We start from the raw sequence: 23,092 nt of genomic DNA on the forward strand, positions 1-23,092 counted from the left end.
TTGGGCCAGCCATCTCTGATTGGTTACCTGTGGAGATTGAACTGACTACTCGGTCTCCAAAAGCTAGATAGAGTTAAAAGGCCTCACTTATTCTCTATAAAGGAATAAAAGGTTAGCTGATATTTTAAAATCGGCGTTTGAAAAGAAGTTGGTTATGCAGGATTAACGAAATATAAAAGAATTTTATCGTTATGCCACAAGTAAAACAAAGAATCAATGTAAGAGTTTGTTTACTGGATGAAGATGGTACTCTGGTGTCAGAAGCTAGTGAGATCATTGAATTAATAAATGCTTACGGCTACTTTGGTAAGATATATCAACCAGGTGTATGTAATATGGTTCCCACTGCTGCTGCTACTACTACTACATTCAATAAAGAAATAGAGGTGTATGAAAATAAGGATGAAGAGCTGGTGCATAATCTATATGAATTCAGCAATATTCACAGATAGGATATCGTCAGGTGTGCTAAAGGAGTGTTCAGGTGAATTCGCTAGGTGACATATTTGTGTGATTTCAATCTCAGCTCAGGAATGATATGACAGGGGAATGGAAAGAATGTAAGATACTTCCTAGTACAAGGGTGTTGTAAAAATGATGTGTCTAACGACTAACCTATCAGTATCTCTGGTGTGGCAGTGAAGATTTAAGAATTCGCATACAGAAATGAATCGACAGGCAAGCAATGCTATGGAAAGAACAGCATGGGTTTGCTATAGGTAAGTCATGTTTCGGCAAATTTACTCATGTGTTTTGGCAGAGTTGAAGGAAGGGAATGGATGTACCATGATACTGTTGGATTTGACTAAGGCATATAATAGAATACCACATGAAAGGCTTTTCATAAACTGGAGAATATGGGTTTGGAATATAATCTCTTGACTTGGATAAGTGGTTGGTTGGGAGAGAGAGGTATCAAAAAGTAGAATTTAGTGGGTGTGAATCTGTCAGATTTAAGGTGACAGTCATCTATCTCAGGGAGCAGTTCTTGGAATATTGTTGCATAATCTATACATTATGATATTGGGAAGAATCCGACAGGAGATGGTCCATTGTTTGCTGATGATGCCATGATAGACAGAACAATCAGGGAGGGATGCTACTGATATCCATAACTTACAGAAGATTTGAATATGCTGGAAAGTTGAACAAATGATAATGTCTTTCAGTTCAGTAATAGTAAGTGTAAAGTTATGAACCTCGGCGTGACGAGATTTCCAATCGCTGATAATCTGTTCTTTCCAAAGTTTATTTCTTCACTTAATTACTTACCCTGAATTAATAGCCATTATCATTTGCCCAAATTTCTGTTAAATTATTCTGTAAGTAGTGTATATCAGCAACTATCCCTGATTTTCCGGTTCTTCTTTGTATCATTTGCAAAAGAAATCTGAAAATCCAATATCACTAATACATAGATTGAACAATAATGGTGCAAGTATTTATCCCTAAGATAAACCGTTGGCAGTTTTAAATCAGGAAAATTCCCTTCTCTCATTCAGGTACCACTTTATGATACTTGTTCCTCATTTACCAACTTTTCCAAATTAATACTTTATATTCCGTTCCCATATTCTCCAATTTACAGATCAGCCTTCCACTGTTCAAAGAATATAAAGCGCTTGGTTTCGAATAATATTCTAGACTCTCTTCTTTTCATAACTTGTCGTGCTTCGAGTTAATCATTTATTCTTTTTATTTGTTCTAAATTTAAAGTAGAATTTCCCTAAATTTAATCTAGCATGACATGCGCTCTGATATGAATAATTAACAATATTTTCAGACATTTTAATTATTTGAATATTCAGATCTTTCTTTCAAGTGTTTAAAATTATTATTGTGTTATAGAGGGCGATCATTGTAGTATTCTTTACAATGTAATTTTGTATCTTGATGTGTTTTGTTAAGAAGTAAGTGCGTTCTGTTATGTGAAGATGTCTTCTCGTGGTAGTAGGAGAGTTGTTCAAGCTGATGATCTGTCAAATGTCGAATTTGAAACTAGTGAAGATGTCGAAGTTATTCCTACTTTCGATGCAATGGGCCTCAGGGAAGATCTTCTTCGTGGAATATATGCATTTGGTAAGTGCTTGTCGTCTTATCGAATCATGAATACTACCATTGTGTTTATGAAGATGTATTAAGCATAAATATTATGTATGCTTTTTAAATAGCTGAACCACTGCAATATCTTACTTTTGAAACGTAATTAGGGAACATTCCCTGCCATAATTTGAGATTCATTGGTATATTTTTTTTTGAATATCTATTTTTATAATAAAACAAAAACACATAATAATACACATTATTACATCTTATGTGTATGCCAGTATTTATTTCTGTTTGGTTTATAGATATAATACATGATTTCCCCTCAGTTAACTAGTTGCATTGGATATTGATATTTCCACCCTGCTGATTAATAGAATTCATAGTGTTTGGTTATTTTTGGATCAAATATTTGAGTTCTTATTTCCAGGTTTTCATGGAATTACAAGATACATTGCGGAAGGTAAAGCTTTTTACAGATCAAAGTATATGGCATATTTGAACATAGCTTCATTACTTACTTATCCAGAGTAGAATATGTTAATAAGCATGTGATAAAATACTCTGAGAATTACCATTAATTTTCTGTATATTATTAATATATTATTGATATTATTACTGTACAGTTCTGGAATTGAAGACTTGTCATGGAGAAGTTTCTGCATCCTATATTGCAGTAAATATTACTATATTAAATATGAATAAAGAGTCTTATCATGGAAATACCCTGCTTGCACTTAAGCAAAAATTATACAGAATTTATTCAAAACTTCAATATATTTTATCTAATGTTATGTGGACATTGCTAAGAAGATAGATCATTAACTACATTCAGATGAATCAGAATAATGAGTCATAAATCATATGTTTAGTTTGTGTCTCGGTTGCCACTGAAGTATACATTACACTATTAGTTCAAAGGAACAATTGTAGTAAGTTGCATAGATTAAAAAAACAAAGAAGTAACAATTATTAATGAATTAACAAAAAAAAAACAAAAAAACTTATGAACAATTAATAGTGATCACTTCCAAACTCTTGGATATTGGCATACAGTCTAATCGGTTCTTAGCATTTCATGTTTCAAGGAAATGACAATTGAATTTGAACTTGCTGGAGTGAAGAAGTTTTGTCTGGTTCCAGGCAACTCTGTGCCTAGTGTCAATAGCATGAGAAGCAAGGCCTGACTTCTCAGATTCCAAATATATAATATAGTCTTGATGTTCTTCAATTCTAATCAAGGCAGAATGGCTAGTCTCTTTAAAATAGGAAAGATGACATGAGAAGGGTACTTAATAGATACCTGATAAGGGGAAAAAATGTGATAATGTATCCTTTGTTGATGCTAGAAAGGAAGACAGTTTCCAAGCTGGTTTGAAGGAAGCATACAGGTTGAATTTACAAAGAATCATTGCTGCTTGTTCCAAGGTTCCTTTAAGGTAGAATATTGACATTCTTTTCGCATTGGTGTTGCAGTCTGGTAGAAGGATGCGAAATATAAATACTTTTTTTGAATGATAGTTTTGTTGTATCCGTTACATATTAGATTGCTTTTAATTTTATTCAGTTTATCTAACAAAAGGGGATCAGAAGAGTAGATCGTAAGAGCTCTGTTTGCAAACTTTTGGTAATATCCATATTTTGTGATGAAAGATGGGAGGATATCTGCCAGTAAAAGTTGGCCTCAGATAAACTGAAAATTCACATGACCTGTGGGATTACAATTTTCACTGTATCCGAAAAGGGTAGTTGGTTATTGGATTCATGTTCAGTAGTATTATTATATGAGCACTTCCATGCAGTCCAAAGATTCATTGCTGGAGACCCAATCGATCCATGCAATCTATCATCATTGACATCTCTCCAAGAAAAAAAATATACTCATATCCCTACTAACCATACCTTTTTAGAGAAAGATATTGGAAGTTTTTTCCACTTGGTTAGACTGTAATAAATTTAGTTTAATCCTTTATCCAAGTGTAAAGAAACAAAGTTTGTGCCTGAAGTATCTTCAGGACTGAGGCAACTCGGGGTAAAGGTGGACCAAGCTCTCATCACTCCTTGCCTTAGTATCTCCCATAATGCAAAGCGCATCTCCTTGCAGACATGTATAATGCTATGCATTATACAATGCATAGCATTATACATGTCTGCAAGGAGATGTGGTTTGCATTATGGGAGATACTAAGACAAGGAGTGATGAGCTTGGTCCACCTTTACCACGAGTTGCTTCAGTCCTGAAGGTACGTCAGGCATAAACTTTGTTTACTTACACTTGGATAAAGGATTAAACTAAATTTATTATAACCACACCTTTTATTCAACTTACAGGGGATGATCCCTTGTTCTATTCCCTCTGGCCAAGTGTTGAAACATTTTCCCTCCATCAGTCCTATAAAACTCTTTAAGCAACTTCAATGTTTTTATCATATCCCCTCTTTTTCTCCTGTCAACCAACTTCTGCAATCCACACCCCTCGATCTGTCCTCATAGGGAACATTCCACAGGCTATTCACTGTGTTAGTCACTTGCTTCTGAATCCTCTCCACCACTTCCTCATCCCAAAAATCCTAGGGGACCAGACTTGAACACAATAATCCAGATGTAGGCATATCAAGGATTTTATAAAGAGGAATAACAACTTATCTCTACATGTTAATGTGTTCTTCAATAGCCAAGTAACTTTATGGGCTACCTTAGCAACCTTATTAATATGTCCTCTATACTTTAACTCTGTCTACCACCACCCCTAATTCTCTAGCTTCTATTTCCTTTAGTACAATGCCATCAATGTGATAGTCTATTTATCCCAAAATGCATAACTTTACATTTCTTCACATTAGACTGACATCCATTATATTATGTCCATACTGACAGCCTATTTAAATTGTCTTGAAAGCTCTCCACATCATCTTGATTAATTATTACTCTACCTAATTTCTCATCAGTAGCAAACAGTTGAATATTTCCTTTCAGGTTATTTCCTATATCATTTATGTACAAATTAAACAGCAATGGTCCCAGCACTGAACCTTGAAGCACACCACTAGTTACCTGTTTTTATCTCAGTTCTGTGACTTAAATTGAAGAGCCTAGTCACAGACAATTGCCAGTTCCCTTGCACATTCTTGTAAAATCCTAGCTGATATCCCATCTAATCCCACAGCTGTATTTACTTATACCTCCATATACCACTTTTAGATATCTGTCCAGCAGCCACCCTCTTCCACTTAACCAGTGTCATGTCCATCCCCATTTGTTCTAATTTGCATAACAGTTCCATGCTGTATTCTGTCAAATGCCTTTGTGCAATCCAGTGAAATCATCATGTAGCCATTTCCTTTATCCAACTCAGCTGCTACTCTATTATAAAAAGTTAGTAAATTACTAATGCATGACTGACCCTTCACAAAGCCATGTTGACCCTCATATAGTATCATATTTTTTCAACCCATTCTTGAATTCTATTTTTGACCAATTTTTCTAGTACTTTTATCACCAAGCCTGAGATACTGATTGGTCTATAATTTGCTACTGTAGTCTTAGAACCTCTCTTATGCAAAGGAATAATTTTGCCCTCCTTCCACTCCCTTGGAAATCTACCAGAGCTGAGTCTTAAACAACTTAATCAAAGGCATTTCCAGTTCCCTTGCACATTCTCGCAAAGCCCTGGCCGATATCCTGTCTAATCCCACAGCAGTAGTTACATTGAAATTCTGCAATGCTATGCTAATACAATGTAATGTAAATATAATGCTAATACAATTCTATGTATTGTATTATATACAATGCATAGCATTATACATGTCTGCAAGGAGATGTGGTTTGCATTATGGGAGATACTAAGACAAGGAGTGATGAGCTTGGTCCACCTTTACCCCCTAAGAACCTCCAGTTCATCCACCTCTCTTCCACACATCAGTGTCTGTCACATATGTTAAAGCAGTAAGCTCACTAGGATGATATCCTTGCAGAGTGGTCACTCACTAACTATTTTATCTGCTTCTGTCTCCTTTTGACCATCATCACTCATTAAGGTTAATCTTCCATAGTTATTCTTCCTCTTACTTGCCACAAAATTAAAATAACGCTTTGGGATTTCCTTTGTCCTGCTTGGCTAGATTCTTCTCATAATCTGATTTTGCCTTCCTTGCTGTGCTAGTCACCTTTCTTGTTTGAGCCATGTACTGTTCTTGTGTTTGCTGGTAACTTTTCTCTTTATACTTCCACAGCATTTTCTTCTGCAGTTTGTGCTTAGTGATATTACTCATCCATCTAATTCCTACCTGATTTATCCTCCAGACCATGATATACAGTGTGATATTGTTCATTCAAGTATCCCTTGACTATCTCCCCCATGCACTGTGAACATCCTTCCCTTGCAGATCTTTATGCCATGGTACTTCTACAGCGATATCACTCATTCACCTAACTCCATCTGATTAACCCTACTTAACTTAGGTATACAATTTAATATTGCTTCCTCTAGATGACTTAACTATATCCCATGTACTACTAACATCTTTACCCTGCAGTGTTTATGCCATGGTGCAGAGTTAAGCTGCTTCCTAATCTTGTCATAATCACCTGCCTTGTAGTTCCACATATACCTCTTCTTGACAGAATATTCCTTGTTATACAATCCCCAAGTCAGGACCATATGGTCACTTTCACCAATCGGAGGCAATGTGGTCACCTTGTTTATGGATAGCTCTTCTGATCCTATAACTAGGTCCAATGGTCTACCATCCTCTTAGTCCCCTCCATCACAAGTTGCCTTGTGTAGGTGTATAAATTCTGTTTCCTTCTTGCCATGTGATCTTTCTTCCTTCCAGTCCATATCTCCATAGTTGAAGTCCCCTATAATAATCACTCGACCTGTATTTATTGTACTAATTTGGCAATGCATGTCGTCCAGATTATCTGTGGAACTCCCTGGCCTATAGCAACAACCAACTCTATATTTTGTCTTATTGGTTGTAATCTCATATTAGACTGCTTCAAATGGACAGCCACCCATCAGTTCATCTGCTATCATCAGTAGTACTCCTCCCCCATCTTATTTTCTCTATATTCCCTGAAACTACTAAACCCCTCATGTTTGATCCCCGAAACTTCATCTGCTGTTAGCCAAGTCTCACTAATGCCTATAACTTTTGGTGAGGTTGGACTAACCAATGCCAAAAAAACTGCTCCCTCTTGTTCCTGATATTTCTGGCATTAGTGTATAGCACCTGCAGCATCCCTTTAGGCCACTGTCCACCTTTACTTCTTGAATTGACTACCTTATTAAAATTTTTGCTTGAGAGATTAGATTCCTCACTTGTTCATTCTTACACTCACTAGCTTCCACCCTAATTGCTTATGTTTCCCTGAATTTGCGCTTCAGCATGCTCGGTGAACAAAGTTCTCTCTAGACGTCCTAACACCAAAAACATTTAGATGCAGTCCATCTGCATTATACAAATCCTTCCTGTCAAACACAGACCACAGATCCACAAATCCTACATCATTCCTTCTGCACAATCTATGTATATACTTGTTGGCTATCAACACCCTCCTCTTCCTCAGTTTGCCTCTATCATAGTGCGGTAGGAGACATCTTTACCTTCACTCTTCAGTTTTGCCTCTTCTGACAACTCCTTTACATCTTCCCTCATAGAATACTTCTTGCCTCTCAAATCCTTTTTACCAACCAAGTCAATTATTTCCTTCAGCTTACCTTTTTGCATCCAGATGGTGTGGCTGATATAGTGAATTTTTGCATTTGGGAAAATACAATTTTGTCACACTTTCATTAAGTGTGACAAAAAAGGTAAGCCGAAGGAAATAATTGACTTGGTTGGTAAAAAGGATTTGAGAGGCAAGAAGTATTCTATGAGGGAAGATGTAAAGGAGTTGTCAGAAGAGGCAAAACTGAAGAGTGAAGGTGAAGATGTCTCCTACCACACTATGATAGAGGCAAACTGAGGAAGAGGAGGGTGTTGATAGCCAACAACCTTTTTGCATCTGGGAAAATACAATTTTGTCACACTTTCATTAAGTATGAAAGTGTGACAAAATCCCTTAATCGTTCAGTTTCTGTACATAATTTTCACATTAATTTGTTTGTTTGGTGTCTTTATTATTCCTTCAAACCACCTGCTTCTTTCTGTTTTCAGCTCTCTCTAATCTCTTGCCGCTTTTGCAATTTTCAATTTCGTGTTTTTCCTATGAGGATGCCATGACACTCACTTTTGAAACACTTGATACGCTTTCTCTCCAATTTTAATTTTCTTCCATATATCCTTTAATTTTCTCAAAAAATAGTGATCTGCTCTGAACCAAATAAAATTAAAAGCAATATGATATATAATGGATATAACAAAACTATCATTAAAAAAATTTTTGATAATTATCATCCTTCTACCAGACTACAATCTGATGCGAAAAGAATTTCAATATCTTACCTTAAAGAAACCTCAGAACACATACAAGGATTCTTTCTAAATTCAATCTATAATGTTTCCTGAAAACCAGCTTAGAAACTATCTTCCTTCTTACCATCAACAAAGGATACATTACCACTTTTTTCCTATTTTGAACAGACTGGACATTCTGCTTTGATTAGAATTGAAGAACCTCAGGACTATATTATTTTTGGAATCTGACAAGTCTGACCTTGCTTCTCATGCAATTGACTCTAGGCACAGAGTTCTTTGGAACTATACAACTTCTTTATTGAATTGAATTAAATTGAATTTGAACTTGCACTCCAAGTTCAAATTCAATTTTCTTTTTCTTGAAACATGTGAAGCACTAAGAATTCATCCAGACCTGAACCAATCAGACTGTATGCCAACATCCAAGTTTTGGGAAGTGATCACTATGAATTATTCATGAGTTGTTTTTTTATTATTATTATTATTATTATTAATAATTACTTATTTTTTAATCTATATACTTATTACAATTGTTCCTTTGAACTCTAATAGTGTAATATCATACACTTCAGCTGCAACTGAGACATGAGCTAACATATGTATGATTTATGAATCATTTTGATTCTTCTTTTGTATGTAGTTAATGGTCTATCTCTCTGATGATGTCCACATAACAAATTAATGAAATATTCAGAGTTTTTGAATAAATTCTGTATAATTTTTGTTACATATGTAAACTGTGAAACTTGCTTTAATATGTCTAGTGCACATATCCCATTAAAACTATTAAACCTGCAGCACATTAGTACTGTGAATGGAGCAGGGAATTACCAGTAATCCTTCTGTTTATGAAACAGTACTTTTTGGAATTTTTAGACCTCTCAGTAAGCAGTGATATCATGCTCCATGATTAAAATCATATACCTCAACATATTGGCTGTAACAGCATTAAAGATTTATTTGTTTATATATATATATATGCTGCATCATAACATGTTGCAAAATAAATATTTTTTGATGTATGTGTTTAAATTTTTAACTTCTCTGACCTAAAATTCCTTTTGTCATTAGAAATACATTCATCTTTCTACTGACATTATAGAATTTTCAGTTCAACTTTCAAATTATATTTTAAAAAAATTATGTATGCTAATAACAAAGTATAATGAATGAATGATTTAGCCATTAATTTGGTTAGTAAAAATGTTAATTACTTTTATCACAGGTTTTGAGAAGCCATCTGCCATTCAACAGAGATCTATAAAGCCAGTAATTAAAGGGCGAGATGTAATTGCACAGTAAGTTTAGACCTCTTTGTTTTTATTGGATACAGTTTAGAAAAATAAGCTTGAAATGGTATTTTTAAAAACCACATTCTCAATCTGTACTGTAAGAACTATGTTTTCTCTAGCTATACAGTATGCATAGAACTGGATGTCTTTATCAAGCTTAGCATTGTGATTACTGAAATATGAATCTTCAAATTTCAATAATTTAATCTTGATTAAATTACTGAAATTCAAAAATATTATATGATATTAATATTAAATAAATTGTGCTATCAATTTATTAACCATGTTAATTTGAAAAGCATTGTATTAGAAACCATGTAAAGTTTGGGAATCCTGTGTATGGTATCTGATGTTAGTTATGTACATGTTTGTTTGATGCATTTTAACTTTCATTCACTGATATTGCTCTCACTGTTACTTATAATAAACCATTCTACTTAGTATTTACCAGGAGAAAAATGTGATCCTCATACACTTGTTAACTGCAGCTACTGAGATGAAAATCTGTTATCTTATAAAATCCCTTCACCAACTTATAGCTTGGTTATAACTTTTATTTTCTGCTTATGTATACCCACCTTTGCATTAGCTACATCCTTTTTATTTTGCTACTTTCTCATCATCCTGAAAACCTGGAAACCAAACATGAGCACATTGTAATCAAGTTATCCTCGTATTACTTGCTTATAAAAAAGGAACAATAACTTCCTCCTCCTTACTTGCTTGTCTTCCTCAATATTGTAGTTATGTTCTGTACATTTTGACTTCTCCTGAACTCCAACTCATTTCCAATCCAGATGTTCCTCATCTCTTCAATTTCCACCTTAAGTGGTGATTGGAAAGATAAATCTTATTAATATAATACAAAGCCTACAGTCTCCTTGAACTGGCAACAATCCATTTTCAATTTCTTGCAGAAAAGTATAGTCACAGTCACTTCTATAGCAAATTTGTTTGTTACAGTGAATTTCCTTCAGAATATCAATGTGTCTATTGGGGGTTTGGTTAGAACTTCTCAAAAGTTCTAACCAAAGCTATATATACCACATGGTATATATATCAGATATATACCACATAATTGTAGACCATCCTTTCTTTACATCATCATCAAACAAAACAGCCTGTATATCACTAATCAAATAATCCACGATAGCACTCATGTCCAAACTAATCAGTAACTCTAAAGCTTTTATTATTATTTATTTTTTATATAGCTGCCTCAATGTTATCTTGGTATTCCTGGGTCTTTTTCCCCCCCATGATTTTTACCTTAAACACTTGTTTTACTAATGATTCATCTCCATTCTGTTTACATTGTTCTGTCATTGATGCCATTTTTCCCATACAGAACTATCTTTAGTCTTTAATCCACTATTCTATTTCTATCCCAACTCAAATTTAACCTGTAAGTTAATTTTTTTTGAATGCTTGCCTACTACTTCCTGAATATATTGGCTGAATTTTCTAATTCCATATAAATTTATTCAACTGGCTTTCTATCATACTAGCCTTATTGAATGTAATATTGGATTCTTTCAGATAACAGATTAATTTGGAAGAAAATTGTTGATGGGAATTTAGCAATGATTTAAAGTTTTCATGTGGTGCTATTCTAACATCTTGTACACTCCCTGAAGGTATATGAGGGGAGGGGTCTGGAAAGTTCTGATAAATACCTAGAACAAAAACGATATCAAAGCAACTGATATGACTACAAGAAAGAACATATATGTTCTTTCTACTACTTTCTTCTACTAAAGAACATATATGTTCTTTCTTGTGGTTATATCGGTTGCTTTGATATTTTTGTTCTAGGTGTTTATCAGAACTTTCTAGACCTTCCCTCTCTCTCTCTCTCTCTCTGTATGTGTGTGTTTGTGTGTGTTGTCTGTTATCTATAGAGAGAAATGTCTATATAAGAATTAAACCATGTGTTACTCCTTGTGTATTGATACATTTTTGGAATATATTGGGGTATAGCTTCATAATGTAAATAACACAATACAAACTTTTTAAATGATTTTAGTAGAATGCCTAATTTTTATTTTGGAAGCAGTCATTCCAATTATGCCAAGATATATATACAATATCTTGCAGTGAAAAGCAATTTTTTATTTTTATTTTCAAGCAGTTTATTAGTAATAATTGAATTGACGGTTTTATTGATTGATTGCAAATGGGTGAAGATTTCAATCTGGAAAATATTAGCAGAGAAAATAATTTTTTTTTTTTTCATTATTTTGTAAAAACATCTGCCCAGTTCTCTCATTTATTAGTTATTTATGGAAATTTCATTTTTCACTCCATAAACTACTTTTCATTATAGTAGCAGTTTCCAGGTTTTTTTTTAACTTCTGGCATAGAGGGACCACGCAACAGTGTAATTCACTTGTCACATAAATTGTATGATGATAAGTTGGGCTTTATTTTGCTTTAGAATAGGTTGCAAGTCTGTGGCTTAATTATTCCATATACTTTGTACCTTTAGAGGTTTCATATTCTGATATGCTTAGAAATAACTTCAAATACCTACACCCATTGTGAATTGCTATCTAATTCGAATTGATAAATTAAAATCTTTTAATATTAATAGATTGTAACAAAGCTATGAATATGTTGAGCTTTAATTAGCAAGGCTCTTGGAATGGTCAGCTTGATTAGTACTTGAGAAAGACTGGAATATTTTTTTGACTGGAGAAGGTGTAATAGCAGAGATTTGATCACCTTGACCAAGAAATTTGAATATGGAGAAGATGAATTCTTTATAGAAAAGATCTAATAGTGCACATTAGGGCTGGCCATTCTGAGAACCTAATCTTTTGTTTAAAAGATTAGGTTCTCAGAATGTAAAACCCAGAAATTAAGCTTATATTGTTGAATATACTAATTCATTCAAGGCTGATTAAGTAATTTGGTTGATATTAAAAAAAAGATTAGTTTACAAGATATTTCTTTAATTTCATAATAATTTCTAAAAATAATAATAATTTAAGGCTGATTTATTTCAGAGCTCAATCAGGAACTGGAAAAACAGCAACCTTTTCAATTGGAGTGTTACAAACAATAGATACACAGATTAGAGAGACCCAGGTTTTAATTCTTTCCCCTACAAGAGAATTAGCTGTGCAGATACAAAAGGTAAGGCAAGAATGACAGAATTTTTTCCCCCCTCGCAAGCTGTATATTTATTGCATTTTTCCTTTGCATTCTTACCTGGAGAAGATTGTACACACTGCTAATTTTTTGGCTAAAACATGAAATGAAAAAATATGGATATAAGAATCACAAGAAGTAAACCAGGTGTTTACTTCTTTCTGAGTATCATTTGATCACTTGGCAGTTAGATAAGTTTTGAAATGATAATTATTCATTGGGAAATGTTCGTCACTGAGCTAATGCAATTCAATAATGTACATTACTATAGTTTGTCATTTCTAAAATAACTGGAACAGTTTATAGATTTCCTACCATCTATTTACAGTGATCTGCTTGTGTTTGCTCGTCTTTTGACAGAAACTCGCCACTTGCCCTTGATATGTAAGGCATTTAGAAACTTGAAACTTTAATTTATGAAAAAATAGTTTGACATAAAGGCTTCTTAAATAAGCTGTCAAAATTCTGCCAATCATGAAGTTTTTGTAATTTTAATTGTTCATTTCTGTATTATTAGTTTATTTCCTTTAGAATGTTTCAAATTTGCTATATCTTGTTTTCGAAAATCACTTGCATAAACTGAGGACTTATTGTCTGTTCATTTAAAAATGAAACCTTTCTTGCTATTTCAGGTCATTTTGGCTCTAGGTGATTATATGAATGTCCAATGTCATGCATGTATTGGAGGAACCAATTTGGGTGAAGATATCAGAAAATTAGATTATGGTCAGCATGTTGTATCAGGAACTCCAGGAAGAGTGTTTGGTGAGTATGCTATGTGAGATGCATATTATGCACACATACACAAACTGATGAAGTTATAAAGTTTGTTTTATTGTGTTCTGAATATCACTGATAAACAGTTATTTTAATATATATATATATAATATATATAATGCTCAAGTGAAATACTGTTGAAACTTTAATTTATGAAAAAAAAAATCTGTTGACAATTTAAATTTGGTTTCTAACAAACAGTGATAAGCTGCTATTCTTGCAAAACTACTTTCCATGATGTCTTTTACCATCTAATAAGTTCACCTGGCTATGTACTAATTTTGTTGACTCTTTTGCATCATGTGTTTATATGCCTTTGGTTTCATTTTGCCCTGCTTAGTAAAAAGTTTAAAGACAGATACAATAAGAATCAGAATCAAAATTTTTGGTTTAGTTTAAGAATCATTCGAATTGTGAACAGTTAAAGAAAAGTTAAAGATCTTGAGGCTAGACTGAAAATTTTGCTTGTTATAAATATTTCTTTTGAATATAAACGACTTTGTTTAGCATATGCCATCTGTTTGAGTTTCCATTTCATAATATTGTAAATTTTTGCAGACTAAGTATGTGAATCTACTCTTTCTGTTCTTGTAATTGACAATGATTCAACAGCCCCTTATTCAAGTCAGCTTTTAAATAATAGTTAAATTTTACATACCTGAATATGAAAATATTTACTTTTTAAATCTTAAGAAATAAATTTCTGCTTCTGTTAAAATTATGGAAAAATTAACATACTTAGCAAAATGAATAATATTCGTTCAAGTGGGCAACAGTACTAGTCCACAGGTTTACCATAAGGTAGGTGATCCTTATCATGGCATGTGCAATAAGGCTTAAATGTTTAATATGTTATACTATAAGTGTAACAAATTCCTACGTGGGATTGGCAAAAACCCAAACTTGAAGTAGCACTGTCTAGTAATGGGACCTAAAACTGCATTAATAAAAGATGATTATATGGCAAAGATCTTGTCTTTTAAGTGATGTGATATGGAATTGAGACAATTTTCTGAAGACTATAAACGATTGACTACTCATTTTTATTGCTGTTCATCATGTTTTTGCTTTACACTTTTGCATTTTGAAGAATAATACTGGACATTTTTTTTTTAATATATATATATATATATATATATATATAAATCTCAGTCCAGAAAGGTTGCATACTTTTAGTACAATAGTGTTGTGGATTAATAATCCAGAAACCTGGTCCTAGTATTAGATCAGAAACATTCCCAAAATATTCAGGTCTTTGATAAGTAGAATGATGATCTCATTGGATATTGAATTTCATGTTACTTAAATACATTCACAAACATTCATACCCATAATGGGATTTAGAACATATATCCTGTTGATTAGACAGGTTGAGACCCTATCCACCTGAAGAAAGATTTTTTTTTCTTCCCCACTTTGATCTCTTATGTTTGATCACTAAGATCACATTATATTGTCATGATATTTGTGTAATTTCTCTGGTAATTTTACCTGATATCCATTATTTTTTTTCTTCATTTTGATTCTCATGCTGAAAAGAACACCACCTCATATTTGTGTGCTTGTCTCATTGGGCATGTACTCGATCTCCTGTAACATGTAGTTTAGTTAGCTAAATCCTAAATTGTTAACTCACCCATCCAAGTCAAAACGTAATTTACCAACCTGGTGGTGATGTCATAAGCTGTGGTTTCAAATTTCACAGTGGTATGAATGTTTGTGAAAGTGTTAAGCCATAAGTGATTTTTGTTGCTTAGTGTGAGACTGCTACACCACTTATTTCAAGTCTTTAACTGGCTTGAAAAAATACCATGTAAGATTTCGAGAGAATGGCTTCTGAATTATTTAACTCTTAGTCCATCCAGAGTACTAATGCATTGTGTGAGATATATATTAAAAAAAAAAGAAATGAGATGTGCCATAGAATTGTATATTTGATCAGAATTACGATTTAGTTCTGCTCATTCCTTACAAGCTATGTGAGGGCTGCCTGTTAGTTGCATTTGACTTGCTATAGCAAACAAGTATGGACTATAAACATAGTTTGTTATTGTGAATAGTTGGCTATAGCAGAATACAGCCTGAAATTTTCTTTAGCTTATGCTAATTGGACTTTTTTGGTCAGGACTTTTTGGTAGTGTATTATAGATAATGAGTGACTTTGTTATTAGTGTTTGCTATATTGAATTGACAGTATGCAGCTTCTCACTTTAAAGTGACCTCTTCACTAAAGTACTATATATTTTTACCTTACATTATGATCATTTTCCAAAACTTTAATCCTATGGATTAAAGTTTTTGTAACAATTGTTTACATTAGAAAACAAGTTTATACTGTTTGCAGATACAACCAGTCTCAACCTGTGATGTTTATTAAAAAAGTATCGATTGATACTTGAGGTAGAAAAAGCCATCAAAAATTTGAAATGTGGAAATGCAGCTGGAGTGGATGATATTCAGCCAGAAATGCTTAAATGGAGGTTTAAAAATTTTGCACTAGCTACACTGCATAATTCCGGATGATTGGAGTAAAGCTTTATGATGAAGGGAATAAAGCTAAATGTGAGAATTACAGATGAATTTCTCTTAGCCTCAAAAAGAGGCTAAGAAAAATGCAGAAGAGAAACTGAGAAAGGTACAAGATAGGTTCAGGCCAAATAGAGGTTATCCTCCTTTGATCACATTTTCACTTTATAAGAAATAGTTGAGAAATCATAGGAATATTACATGTATCTCTACTTAAATTTTCTAGATCTGGAAAAGGCATATAACAAGGTGCTCGGAGAAAGCCTTTCAGAACACTCCAGTTATATGGGATTAAATGGAACATTATACAGAGCAAATGCATAGTCTGTATTTAAATTGTATGTTAGCTGTTAGAACTGACTACAGGAAGATAATCTGATGTAAAATTAGGTGTATATTGTCTCCACTCTTATTCATCATCTATATCAGTGTTTCCCAAACTTATTTTGCTTACCACCCCCTTTTCGGAAAAAAAAAAAAAAATTATTCAGCACCCCCTTTCCTGAAAACTACTTTCTGAGATCTGACCAGCTCTACCTGATACATATAAGAGAAAAATCAGATCAGCAATTCTTGAATTTTAACTGAACAAAGAGATAGATGCATAATAAACAGCAAATTTGCTTCTGTATCTAATTCAGATTTTAGTAGTTTGGAAATACGACACCTTGGGACTGAAATTTTAAAACTATTTTAAAATTATCGAAATCAACAAAAGAAACATGAATTGTACATAAGCATAGGATAAGTTGGAGCTGAAAATTTAATAACACTATTAAAATTAAGAAAACAAACATAAATTGCATATATGTAAAAATCACACATAAAATACTAAATAACAATCAGTAATGTTAAAAACCTAATGAGAAGTATGATCCTAGTGTGCTGCTACCAATTTATTGGTATTTGGCTCTATATTTGTCAGCAGCATTCTTAAATCACCGCAGTCAGCTGTTTGCAGTTGGTTTCTTTTTTTCAGTTAAAAGATTTGTTATTATACTGAACCCACATTAAATATGATGATGGAAATACAATTAAAAACTTTTTTACTACAGCCCACTATCCAGGATAAAGTATTCATTTTAGAAATTATGGACTACAAACTGTGTTATAAATAACTATTTTAATTTCCCAACATTTCGACCTTCATATTAAGATCATCATCTGGAGTATATACAAATATAAGGACAAGCTGAGTTCATTTCACACAGTAAGCTAAAGAAACAATGATTTGATCACCAGTTATTCTACTGGCATGACCTCTAGTGAAAAAATAAAGAAAGAAAATCTCAAATCTACTTTTCATAGACTAAAAGATCGACAAAACCAACGGACATATTTGAATTTCTTCACAGTGAACGCTAACCAACCAGAAGCAAGAAAGAACAGGAGCCACCATTCGCCTGCGGGTAACAGTAATGTAGTTAACCTATCCAACCACACCTTAAACAAAGATGAACTCTTGCTACTCGGCAAAGGTCTAAATTTTGCCATAGCACCCAGATCGATGAACAAATTGGATTTTATGTGTAACATTGAAAGAGGCTTAAGATTCACCTCAAATAACATAGCAGATAAAATACGCTTAGAAACCACCAACATTTTAAATATAAATCATAAGAAAAAAACAATAACAAGCAACTTAACGAAAAAAGAATTAACAGCGGTGAAATCATTAAAATCAAATCCGAACATCTTAATAACTAGAGCTGATAAAGGAAGTGCCACCGTTATTCTAAACCAAACCGCTTATTTAGAAAAAATGAATCTGCTAGTCTTGGACAATAGTACATACCAACCTTGTTCACTATGACCCAACCAATAGAATAAAAAAAAGAAAACAGAGAAACTGCTTAAATCAATTACTACATGGCCCGAAGAAAGAGTCAAAAAATTACTTCCACCATCCTTCTTTTACAGAACAAATTCCCTTTAGATATACCAGCACTCTTTGTGCATGTATTACATTCTAGTTATTTTGTATGGCAAAATGCTTTCTACCTACAAAAAGAAGGCACAGCCATGGGCTCGCCATTACCCCCCCCCCCCCCATTGCTAACTTTTATATGGAACATTTTGAGCAACATGCTCTAGATTCCTCTCCTTCAAAACCCAAAGTTTGGCTTTGATACGTTGACAATGTTTTCGCGATCTGACCCCATGGCCGCTAGACACTTTCCTTAGCCACCTAAACAAACAACACGAATGCATACAGTTCACAATTGAGATTGAAAAACAGAACACACTTCCGTTTCTAGATATACACTTGTCACGTCTTCCTTCTGGCCGTCTTTCCTTCACTGTTTACCGGAAACCGACACATACTGGCCAATATATACAAATAAACTCCTACCACCACCACCCAACACAAAAACTAGGTGTTATTAATACTCTAGAAAACAGGGCTTTGAAGATCTGCTCCAATGAACAAGTACTGAAAGATGAATTTAAAGTTATCAGTAATACTTTTTTAAAAAATGGTTACAACCAAAACACTATTAACAAAAGTCTCTACAAGATCTGAATAAAAAACAAAGATAAACCAGACTACAATGAAACTATAACCATTCCTTACATTAAAGGGACATCAGATAAAATAAACAGAATACTACAGATATACAACCTCAAAGCCGCCTTTAAACTTCCTGCAAAATTAAAAAGCTTACTCAACTCATCCAAAGACCCACTGGCCCACCCTGGAGTATACCGTACTTATTGCACCTGTAATCTACCATATATAGGGGAAACAGGAGGCACGATTCCTATCAGACAAAAGGAACATAAACAACACATTAAATATAATAACTATGGTGAAGCTGGCCTTTCTGATCATGCCCTGAACACTTTACATAGAGTTGACTGGAAAAGCACCAGTTGTTTACATCACACCAAAACATGGGTATGAACGCAAATTTAAGGAAGCCTGTGAGATTCTTATCAACCACCCCAATCTGAACAATGATGGCCTAAAAATTCCAAGCATATGGAAGGCACATATTCTACCCACAGAACCTTTATCACGTAGAGTTAACTATAAACAGGACTATAGATAATCCAGAATCCTAAATCTAATGTAACAATTGTAATGTTAAAAATAAGACATCATTGTCACTTTAAGAAAACTGTCTATAAGAAGAAATGTTTCTCTCATGTTATCCTTAAATAGAATTTAGCTTTGATGTTGTTTCTAAATAATTAATTAATTTTTTTCTAGAGGTCATGCCAGTAGAATAACCAGCGATCAAATCATTGTTTCTTTAGCTTACTTTGTGAAATGTAACTCAGTTTGTCCTTGTATATTTGTATATACACCAGATGATCTTAATATGAAGGTCGAAACGTCGGGAAATTAAAATAGTTATTTATAACATGGCTGTAAAGTCCATAATTTCTAAAATGAATGGTGATCACCATGCAACACTAAAAGAAAGGACAGGATAAAGTATGGGTATCTGCTTTTGCAACCAGAACTGCTGGTACCCGTTTTTGAATTTTAATTTCAATTCCTCATTTGTTGTTACTTCTAACAGTTCTTCTTGTAATTGTAAAGATTTATCATCATCAAATTCCTGATATATACCCTGTATGGGATAGTACTACATGAAAAATTACATCATTACTAACTTCCTATCTACAATTTTCCTCCAAATCAGTCTGTTATCTGTTAAGACTCTGACATTATTAGATCTTATATTTCTATCTTCTAAGACATTTTTTACTGTATCAATCCACCTATATCTTCATCTTCCTCTGGATCTTTTTCCTGCCAACTGGTCAGAGAACAATTGTTTTGCTAATCTTTCCTCTCCCATTCTGTTTAGGTGACCATACCACCTGAGATTAGCTCTGCTAACGCACTCCTGGATGCTGACAATGTAAAGTTCTTTTATTATATCCTCATTTTTAATATGATACTGCCATTGATGCCATCTGTTCATGCCTCTAATCTTTCTCAGGACTCATATCTACAGTCTCTAGTCTTTGGTCAAGTGTTTTACTTCTGATCCAGCTCTCAGATCCATTAGCTAAAATTGGCTTGAATATTGTCTTGTAACAGCTAATTTAGTGTTTTTTGCTAATTTCTCTCTTATTCCATATAAATTTATTCAGTTGACTTCCAACCATACCAGCTTTGTTGATTCTGTTGTCTATTTCTATATTTAATTTATTTACCATCTTCACTAAAAATGTTTTATTTGTTCTATAGGTTCTCCATTCACAATGCAGTTGATATTTTCTGCCTATTTTCATTGTCTTTGTCTTTTTAATGTTGATCTTCATACCATATCTATTACAGCAGCTTTTCACTTTAGTCAGGGAATCTTACAGACTTGTAGTATATTTATTTAGAAGTATAACATCATCTGCATAAAGCAAAGAGCTGATATTAACATCTCCAATTTTGATATCAGGTTTAATACCACTTTCCTTCATAATGTGATCCATATAGATATTGAATAACAGAGGTGATAATGTACATCCTGCCTGATACCAGATTTAACATTAAACTATCTTTCTGTACTTCCTTCAATTCTAAATGCTTACAACTTAATGATTAAGTATTGCTTGATATAATGCCCCATTGACACCATATAACCGTAGCTTTTTGAATAGCTTTTTTCTTGGCACTTTATCATATGCCTTTTCCAGATCTGCAAAACTTAAATACAGATCTTTGTTATATTCCGATGATTTTTCAATTATCTTCAAAAAGTGAAAATCTGATCCTGACAGCCTCTACTTAGCCTGAATCCAGCTTGTTCTTCACCAAGCCTCTTTTCCACAATCCTTGTCAACTGTTTCTCAAGTATACTTGCATATATCTTACCAGGAATTATATCTTACTTAGTAGGGAAATATCTCTGTAATTCTCACATTCAGTTTTATTTCCCTTTTTATATATGTATACTATGAGAGCTCTACTCCAATCATCTGGAATTTATCCCTCTGTCCAGGCCTTCTGAACTGTAAGACTTATACCTCCATATTTGAGAATTTCTGGTCGAATATCATCTATTCCTGCTGTGTTTCCATATTTCAGGCTTTTGATGGCTTTTTTCACTCCAAGTATCGATATGTATACCTAACTGCATGTCGGGTCAGTGTTTTTTACCACTGTGCTGTCATCACTGCTTGTTTCATTTAGCAATTTTTCGAAGTAATTACTCCATACTTCAAGTATATTTTTTTCTCCTGTTTTTATGTAACCTTTATCATCTCTAATTCTTTTTACAGCACTCTTTCCTCCATTCCTAAGCTTCTTCAACAACCTCCAGAATATTTTGCCACCTTCTTGATATTTATTTTCTATATTCTTGCCAAAGTCCTCCCATTACTTTTGTTTAGCTAGTTTTACACACTGTTTAGCTTTCTTACATTTGTCTCTGTATTCTGTAAGAGTAAAAGCTGACTTATTTGCCAGGAACTTTTGATATGCTTTCTTCTTTTCCTTCACTGCCTCTTTAACTTCCTCTGTCCACCATGGAGTTCTGATTTTTATATCCTTACAGACAACCTCACCACATGCCTCTCTGGCTGAATCAATCTTTTTTCTTCAGGGGTTGCCACTGAATCTCCAAGGTTTGGTTGCTGTTCTGAAACTCTTTCATTTTTTCTTCAATAATCTTTGTGTATTTTAGTCTACAGTTCACATCTGAGAGCTGCTCAACTTTTATTCTTTTCAATATTAAGTTCAATTTTATCTTACTCAAGACTAAATGGTGATCACTTCCAATTTCAGATCCTCTGTAGACTCTGGTGTCCTGCACCAGGGAGAAAACATCACTATTAACAAAAACATACTCAATGAGACTTTTCTTATTTCTTGCCTCTTCTCTCCATGTGAATTTGTGCACATTTCTATGTTGGAACATTGTGTTAGAATAACCAGTCCATGTCCTGAGCAGAAATCCAACAGATATTTGCCATTATTATTAGCTTTGCTCTTTACTCCAAATTTTCCCAAATTATATTTGTATGTCTCACAATCATTTCCTATTCTGCTATTTAGATCCTCAACAAGGACCAACTTTTCCTTTTTCATTGTGTCAGTTGCTTTTTCTAAAGCCTCAAAAAATTCCTTAACTTCTACATTAGTAGAACCTTCTTTGGGATCATAGGCACAAATAAGTCTCATTGTCCAGTTCCCCATTCTCATATTTGTCCACATCACTACTTGAGACTGCCTGCCATTCAATAAGATTAGCCTCGTATTTAGTGTTGATTACTATGGCTACCACTTTTTTTCCTTGATTGTCATTGCCTAAATATAATATTTTGCATTTATTGCTCGTAAAGATCCTACCAGTTTTTGCCTTTTTCAGTCACCCCCCATTATTATTTCACACCCCTATCGATGTGGTACTTTATCCAATTCCTTGGCTAGCTCCATTTCTTTGCCATTCAGACTTCTTATGTTGATAGTACCGATCTAGAACTCTGGTGATGTTGGGTTGAGGTGGATTTTGGGATTTTTTTCTAGTAGCTGGCTTTTCGCTGTTTACCTTGGTTTCCTGGCGAAAACAACAAGGGCTTTGTTTAACTAGGCGTGCCCCAGCCGTAATGAAATTCTGTCGTTGTACCTTCATTTTTTTATTTTGGTTTAAGCCAATAAGAATACAATTTGGTTTGTTAAATCCAGAAATGCCAATCCATCCTTGTTCGTTCAGTATTCAAGTAGATACCTAACGGGGTGCACCACAAGAAGGTTCGGATTAGACCTTAGATCAGAAGCTGTGATTTGTTCTCCACATTCTGTTAAAGGCTATGTGGAGGTCTCCTCTCAGTTATGTAGCTTTGACCCTTAAGCACTCTTTGTAAAGATTCTTCTATGCTTATACTTGAAAAAGAGTTCAAAACTCAATTGGGTATTTCATT

General features: G+C 33.7%; 1 protein-coding gene across 2 annotated transcripts in view; it reads left to right on the forward strand.

Annotated features, from left to right (window-relative positions):
• Positions 1 to 1,862: 1,862 nt before the first annotated feature.
• LOC150097393 (eukaryotic initiation factor 4A-III) overlaps positions 1,863 to 23,092 on the forward strand; it is a 109,859-nt gene continuing 88,629 nt past the window's right edge. Inside the window, exons 1-4 of one of the 2 annotated variants that reach the window (XM_090407501.1) lie at positions 1,863 to 2,079; positions 9,694 to 9,766; positions 12,769 to 12,898; positions 13,546 to 13,678. In XM_090407501.1, coding sequence (XP_090263627.1) covers positions 1,935 to 2,079; positions 9,694 to 9,766; positions 12,769 to 12,898; positions 13,546 to 13,678 — 481 coding nt within the window. In that variant the 5' untranslated portion in view covers positions 1,863 to 1,934. The remainder of the gene's footprint in view (positions 2,080 to 9,693; positions 9,767 to 12,768; positions 12,899 to 13,545; positions 13,679 to 23,092) is intronic. The other variant, XM_090407500.1, reaches the window with a different exon arrangement.

Source organism: Typopeltis vanoorti, chromosome 17, assembly GCF_054136105.1.
Source record: "Typopeltis vanoorti isolate ZY-2024b chromosome 17, IOZ_Tvanoo_1.0, whole genome shotgun sequence".
NCBI classification, from domain to species: Eukaryota; Metazoa; Arthropoda; class Arachnida; order Uropygi; family Thelyphonidae; genus Typopeltis; species Typopeltis vanoorti.